The sequence below is a fragment of the Polyodon spathula genome, chromosome 2 (assembly GCF_017654505.1).
Source record: "Polyodon spathula isolate WHYD16114869_AA chromosome 2, ASM1765450v1, whole genome shotgun sequence".
Classification (NCBI taxonomy): domain Eukaryota; kingdom Metazoa; phylum Chordata; class Actinopteri; order Acipenseriformes; family Polyodontidae; genus Polyodon; species Polyodon spathula.
Window position 1 is genome coordinate 76,046,485 of NC_054535.1, and position 8,301 is coordinate 76,054,785.

Genomic DNA, 8,301 nt, shown 5'->3' on the forward strand with positions numbered 1-8,301 from the left:
CGCTGATAAACACAACGTCCTAGAAGGTCCCAAAGGTGTTCTATGGGATTTAGGTCTGGACTTGCTGGCCAGTCCATAACCTTTAGTGTCTCCTGCTGAAGACAAATCAGTCAATGCTGGCAGTTTGACAATGGGCAATGTCTTGCATCAGAACATACTGGTGAAATTGGCCTTACTACAAGGTCCAAGACTGTACCATATAAAAATGCTTTCCCACACCATAAGAGTCTCTTCCAAAGCATAAATAGACTGCAATATAAAATCACTGGTATTAGGTTTTGGAATAATACTGACATATTGCATTTTTCATATGTTACATTGCCTTTTATATTTTTGATTTAAAATCATTTGGATTCCATCCTGCTTGTTTTCTTAGAAATGAATCATCACTGCAGTGAATTCTGAGATTGTCACAGAGCTCTTAGGTCTGAGGAATCTGTTACATTTGCTAGTTTTGCTAAATATTTTCATAATCTTTTATGCTTCTTTGGTTTCATTTAACAGCTGCCAACAAAATTTAAAGGAAATTACTCAAACATGAGTATCAAAACACCCCTAACAGAAAGACAATGACAATATATCTGAGGTGTTTGTTATCCAATGCAGTTATAACCCTTGGTACTCTCAAACCAACCAGTGCTCTAACATCTTCCTCCAAATAACCCACCCTACCCACCATTGCCTAAGATCATGGTTAATAAGCATAAGGCATATGGGAACTGCTACTAAAAGTTCCTTTAGCAAAATAATATAAATGACATCATATTTCTTGACAGAAAGAGCAGATATATATAACAAAAAAATATATATTCATACCAGTAGCCCAGACTAATTAGAAAAGCAGTTTATCTCCCCTGACAACTTGCAAGATTGAGTGACAAGTTGTTTAGAAGCTCCTTGAAAATCAACTAATTTGTACTGTTGATGCCCTAAAGTAAAGTTAAATGTAGGAAAAAGTATTAATTGAAATGTTTTACAATACCAACCTGTCACCCAAGCAACCAAAAAATGTCTCTCTCAATCATCACGCAACCAAATTGTTCACCTCTAATGTCTTCCATAGAGTTGAAAATGCAACACAGAAGCACAGAAAAGTACAATGCAAAGTACACAATTCCTAATAAAAAGGCCAGATCATTTTAAATGCATCAGGTGTATTAGACAGAGAGGTTCATTGGCTTTTATGTATTATTCCTTAGGGTGTCAAAACAGCTTGATGATGAAGCAATTAAACCCATATGGCAAGATATTACCCAACCTCCAAATGTTGGCTTTGGGATTTCAAAACAGATTTTTCAGGAATAGCCTTAGAATACAAATAAGGCTAACTGTTATAAAACTAAAAAAAAAAAAAATTAAAAAAAGATAAACAGGAGCCTTAATAGCAGAGAACACAAGTATATCGCGGTCCTGGAGTTAGCTCCCCATTTTTACTGTCTAACTATGTATGCCTTACTGCGTTATACATAGGCACTTAGAATTACTGTGCATTTTATTTCGTACTGCACATCACAAACAACAATATACAAAACAATTAAAAACAAAGCAGTAACATTGTACTGTTGTCATATACACATGTATTGCAAAATAACACAAAGCAAATTAAATATCTATTTTCCGAAGAGGTTTTTATTTTAGCCAACGAGGTGATCATGTGTGGCAGCAATGCACTAGCAAAAGCCACAGGGCAGTGATGTCAGCTCCCTAGCAACAAGCCTCCTATGTTGTTGTTGGCAATGGATTACTTCAATGCAGTGAGGTTTGTGCATTTGAGAAAGGAGAGGAAGACTCATGAAATTAATAGGAGACTGAAGTTGATGAGAAGCAATTACCCTCCGCAGTAAGAATTAAAACGGTGCGCAGTTTTTTTATACGAAAAATGAGAAAAAGAAGATTGCGTAGAGGATTTATATTGGACACTGACACCCCCAATAAAACAAGGGATTGGTTATACAGTATTTGTTATTAGCCTATTTATTTTTCTATGGGTCTCGTTTTTCTTCTTTATCGTGGCCCTCGATATATTGCGGATTTACACTGGACCCTGACACCTGCGATATATCGAGTGGGGGGTGTACTACGTTCAGATCCTACATAGCAGAAGCAGTTGTAACATACAACTATAATGTATAATCGTCAAAGATAGTTAATTAATTATTGCTGAATTGGATAATTCAGCAAATTAACACCAAGATGATTCCTTGCACCCATAATAAGACAGTTCAGCAAAAATGTAATTGCAATAACAAAGAATATGTGAGAATTAACAGCAACATAGTTCTATCAGAGTAAATAAAATATTTTATTTTGGACAGGAAGTTTAATAAGATTGTAACACAGATATTTAAAGTATTACTGAAAATTAATTTCTCTAAAGCTCTTCCATCTTCACTGAAAATAATGTTTGACGAAAATTACAGCATGTTAATTGAAAAATAAGTAGTGTGGTTCTGAAAAATATAGCATTACACGTCCCCCAGGTGTTGCTACCTATCATTTTTCTTTTCATTGTTAACATCCTGACAACTTTTTACACTTCTAAAACGTTAAAGTCTGTTTAAAAGCTCTTTTCAAAATGGTCGCTTTAGTGCACAGATAGTGTAAGGATTAATGCCCATACAGTAAAACAGGTAACACAGTAATAATGATCCATGGTGGGATACAGAACAGAAAAGTCGGAGTGCTATATTTAAAAAAAAAAAAAAGAAAAATAAATTTATATATTCTATATATACATCCACACATACACATACACACACACACACTTTTATTTTTAAATAGAACAATATATAAATAAAGGAGCTTATTTAATGTGGTTTAGTGATATTTTGTAGGTTTGCAGATGGATCATGTCGAATCCAAACTTGATGTGTGTGTGTGTGTGTGCGCGTGTGTGTGTGTGTGTGTGTGTGTGTGTGTGTGTGTATATATATATATATATATATATATATATATATATATATATATATATATATATATATATATATATATATATATATATATATATATATATATTTTTATTATTATTTTTTTATTTTTTTTTTTTTAATTTTTCCTGCAGTGATTTTGAAGACAGATCGACAACCCCAGGGCACTATAGCGGCCATTCTGAAAAGAGGTTTCAAACAGACTTTAAAGTTATCAGTGTAAAAGGTTGTCAGGATGTTAACAATGAAAAGATAAATTACAGGTGCATCACTTGGAGTTGTAGCAACACATGGAGATGTACACTATATTTTTCAGAACCCCGCTACTTCCAGTACTCTAATATCAGAATATAATTAAAAGTAACCTACATATTTTGCCTTTTGACTGTCACCACCAATGAATGAATACAAACTAACCCCATAATGACCCCAAAAACCCTTAGCATTTCTGATGTCTTTAAACCCGATAAAAGGTCAGGGAAGTTCCTTATGTGGAACTGAATTATATTACATGGCCAAATTCTTCTTAATTGTCTACATTAAGTATTTATAATTAAGCTTTAAATTCAGTATTCCTGGCTTAATTAGTGATAGACCAAATGGGAGCATTTAAATTTACAGGGTGTTTACAGAAAACTTATTTTAAGGCTGCTCTTAAAATAAAGCATTTAAAAAGGAAAGATTTACAGATCTCCTTGGTTTTTGCTACAACCAATAGTGTGCATGTTTTATGATCAGGCACTTCCCATGCAATGTTACATTACTACTTATTGTTAGTATTTAATCTGAGACTAAGCAAGTAAAACAGTTTGCAAAGTTCCAAAATACTATTTAAAATAGTTACCTTAGTTATATGAATACAGTAAATATTAATGGGAAACACATGTTAATAAATACAACGAATAAATAAGTAATAATAAAACAATGAAATGCTTTCAGAAAGTGACTGTACCTGAACCAGGTGAATGAGTGTTGTGAGGATGGCACACCGCAGCATATTGTGTTCATCTGACTGTTTCCAAAGGAGAGGCAGGTACTGCACCAAGCACCCTACATAGGGCCTGATCTAAAAAAACACAAACATACGCTACAAAATGTGTGCAACTTATTTCAACAGCTTACTCTGTGCATTCTGCTTGTGACACAACCTGTGAGGCGGAGCAAAGAGACACCACTCTTATAACCATAAGAAGTCATCGTACCAAAAGATATAAACATATTATAACCTGTAAACAAAGCAAAATCAGAACACTTACTACGAATTAAAAATACATTTTATTTTAATTTTTGAAACACATAGCAAAGTAAGAGGTGCACTGAACATGTCTTATTCCATGCACAATGTGTTTATCCATGTCTTATTCAAATAACAAATTTCAAGAAATTTAAACTGCAGGAGACTGCAGCTAAGCAGGTACAATCAGTGAAATAATGTCACAACTGTGAAGCCAAATATCAAACATTTAGTCTATTACTGTGTTCCCAAAGGTCTTTTTTGTGTCTACACAGATTTTTTTTTTTTATTAAAACCAAAAAAGCTGAAAGAAACTTTTTTTTTAAATGCCTAAAATTAAGCACTATGGGTCACTAAATACCGCTCAGTTTTTTTTTTTTTTTAAAGTGTATCCATGAAGCAGATCATTTGATGGCAATGGCAGGAGGGATTTTAGGTAAAATTGTGTCAGTGTAAACTTTTCATAATATATTTTTTTATTTTTATTAATTTATATAAAAAGTAACCACTAGAAGTTTCTTTAAAGCAGATTATTCACTGTACTGTTATAACAGGCGTGCCTTTAAAGTAAACAAAATGAGCACCATTAGATGGTCGTTGTTGGCACAAGGCTTTTTTTTTTTTTTTTTTTTTTTTTTTTAAGATTCCAGGAAAATTACAAAGAAGCTCATAATCACAGACCTGTAAACAAGCAAACTCAAAACCCACGGACAAGGGGGCTGTCAGGTTTGCTGAGATGAGTAAGGCTATGATTGTCACGGAGGTCACAGAAATCGTGAATTTAAATAAGTCTGTAAAACTTGGGAAATGGATGTAAAAAACACATTTGAATTAGGTACTTCCTGCATTTCTATCAAAAATGCAGTATGTCATGCACTGAAAATATAAATCTAAGAGAATCTGTAAATTGTTTGGTTGTGTATGCAAGCAGCATTTATGTGTAGCTATGTAGGTCAGCAAATGAGATTTGTAGCGAGCACGCATGTAAAAGGAGTGGAATGAAAGTTTATGGGGTGAGAAAATGAAGACAGAAGTACAAGCAAATTGTCAAATATCACTGCTAAGCAGAGAAATGAAAAATATTCAAAGGGGAAATTTCATGGTGGCATGATGTTTCGTACAGCATGTAATGTTCCTGTGCATTACAAACAAAAAGAAAAGCTGGGACACCTTGCCCGTGAAATGTACTAAAAATGACTCTGTCAAAATCGTACCCTTACTGATGAGCAATGATTGTCTTCACGGCAACCAAGCTCTTTGTCCATGAAATGTTTCTCTTGTACAACTACCAGTTTCAAAAGCTTAACTAAAGCCTCAGGGGATACTACGATTAGAGATATTCATTTGACATAAATGTACCGGTTTCACTGACACGCCTTCGACACACTCTTACCTGCACATTAACTCTTTCAATAACACAAGAGATCACATGAAGGACATGCATTTTGGTGTCGCACTCTGTCACCTGCTGAAGCAACTGGAAGAGCAGGTTGAAAATGGACTCCAGGTACTGTACATAGACAAAAGGACATTCATACTGCAAGTAAGAAATACAGAACATTTAAAAAAAGTAGATATAGAGGTCTGGTTATTAGCTTTTATAAAACATTTACCAACAATTTACAGTATAAAAATATGTGCAGTTCATCAAGAAGTCATTTTGCTCAGTCTAAATTACACACATTGAAATAAAATAATTACAAAAACAAAACAAAACAAAAAAAAAAAAAAAAAAAACATACAAATGTTTATGGCTGGTTATTGGCAATATGCAAACTGTTAACAAAATAAACTATTTAAAAAAAAAAAAAAAAAAAGAAAGTACCCTACTGGATAAAATGGTTTTGGTCCACGTTTGCAAACCATTTACCACCGTCCAGAACTAACTCCAGAATATCGCAGGTCACTAGAAGATCTTCAGTCCAGGACAATTTCACAATTACTTTTTCACCTGTAGCCTTGCAGGGTTCAATATATATATTTTCTATTACCAGGGCACAGCAGAAAACAAACTTTTTATTTGCCTTTTTATTTGCATGGCAGTCAAAATATTAAGTAAGAATAATTAACTGGCAGTTCAGTATATACTTACTGGCAAAAACTGTTCCGTTCTGAATTCAAAATCATCTACAGGTAAATAAGTTAAGAAATTCAAATTTAAAAATGCATATAGGAATGTATGGAGTACAGGGTTGTAACATTGCAGAAATGAATGTGTAGCCAGTTTCTTCATAGGCAAGGCTTTTTTTTCACTTTTTACCGCTCTTACTGAACTGAGTAATGCCCCAAAAAGACTCAAACAGCATGCCGAAAAGCAAGATGCAATAACAGGGTAATACAAAACAGTTTAAAATAGGGGAAAATGGGAAGAAATGAATATCAACAGGGAGCCAACTAAGCAGAATGGGGAGATTGACAGGCAGCGAAAACTGGGGAGGAGCTCTAGTACCTGCTCCCTGAAATTCACCTTAAAGTTACGGAAAAAAAATACTTTCAATATTCTTCTGTATGGGGTTTATCCCAAAACGTAAATACCTTTGCTAATAATTAGCAGGATTAAATACAAAAAATTGAAAGGATATCAAGCTTCAATGTTGTTGCTGTCTCGATGCGGACCTGAAAAACAAAACAAAAAAATATATTTAGAACATGTAGTAGCATAATTCAAATTAGAACACTTGATAGAAGTTGTATAAAGTCCCTCCATCAGTGTTTTTTTTTTTTTTTTTTAATTAAATAAATATATAAATAAATAAAATAAAAAAATCTCAACAACGATAATACTATAAACATGCAGCTGACTGAAAGCTGGTCAGAAATAACAGGATTACAACATTGTGTCACTTGCTGAAATGCACCTGGCCCTGGCTGCCACTGTAATCTTCAGTGAATACAACAGTGAATACAACTTAACCCTATCTGTATACAGTGCCACAAAGTTCTTTGCAATCAATTAGGAAAGTAACTTCTACGTTGTGTAAGCTACACATAATAGCACACATGTTCCCATTATCAGCTGGTAAAACTAGTCCTGAGCAAAAGGGTTATTAAACATCTTTGCTACACTGCATTGTTTGTAAATATGGAGTGCTTTTCCAATTTCAAAAGCCTTCCATAAATGTTTTTTTTTGACTATATGACTGCACCCCATCTAGCATCTAGTGCTTTCCAGTGTTACTCTTGTGAGAAGATCTATTATAGATAGGAGTAGCTGCTCATCCTGTCTGTTATTATGAATAGGAGTTGCAGCTGTTGCGATTTACACCCGGTACACTGTCTACAGAAGGGATCATAATTCAACCCAAATTGAACTATTGAGGAATTGTTGAATTCAAAAACTACTGAAAAGCTGTATCTTGTAATATGAACAAATGTACACCCACAGATGGGCAGAGTAACAAAACTTCACCTGCATTAAATCACCATGCCACCCAGGAACACACCATCCTTTATCAATACATTAGCATGCATATACAGCTTGTGCATATAATGTTGTGAAAGCAACGTGGACATATTATCTTTGATATGTTATATTAGCAGTGAAGAAGCACATCAATACACCTAAAACAAGAATCGATTCACCCTTCACAAGTACTAAAACATACAACTGACAGCTAAGCTACCAGGGGCCTGTTTCACAAAGCACTGCTAGCAGGTGCTAGCTAGCAAGCTCTATTTTTACCAGTTTCAAAAAACAGTATTTTAAGATAGAAGGCTATATCTTGTCAACAGTGTATTCTTAACAAACGGACAGGACTTATCCACTACAATAACCCTTGAGGCCAATACTAGGCTTGGGGGTACAAACTGTACACACTGATTACTTTCAAGATGAGGTCTCCAGCAGAACCTCAGCTTGTCATCAGGTATTCCATGACTTTTACAGCACAGTAGCACATCTGCCAACAAGTTGCCTGGGGTTCATTCCTGTTTCCTCAGTCAACATTCAAGAACGATGTGCCTAAAATACATGCACCCACTGCATTTGTGATAGGCACTGACATATTACAATCACTGCAAATATAAAAGGAAATCTCCTTTTAACCAAAATGAATAAGTATAAGCCTTCAAAGTTAAATATGGCATGTAATCAGACCAAGAGGTGGGTTGCATTAGAAACAAAACCCTGTCCACAACAAG

At 34.4% G+C, this 8,301-nt stretch overlaps 1 protein-coding gene across 1 annotated transcript in view; it reads right to left on the reverse strand.

Moving 5' to 3' along the window:
* The window catches only part of LOC121300752 (importin-11-like), a 183,471-nt gene that overhangs the window by 111,100 nt on the left and 64,070 nt on the right, over positions 1 to 8,301 (reverse strand). Inside the window, exons 17-20 of the mRNA XM_041229541.1 lie at positions 6,744 to 6,777; positions 6,254 to 6,294; positions 5,555 to 5,671; positions 3,880 to 3,993 (exon numbers count right to left, since the gene is read on the reverse strand). Of these exons, the coding sequence (XP_041085475.1) occupies positions 3,880 to 3,993; positions 5,555 to 5,671; positions 6,254 to 6,294; positions 6,744 to 6,777 (306 nt within the window). The remainder of the gene's footprint in view (positions 1 to 3,879; positions 3,994 to 5,554; positions 5,672 to 6,253; positions 6,295 to 6,743; positions 6,778 to 8,301) is intronic.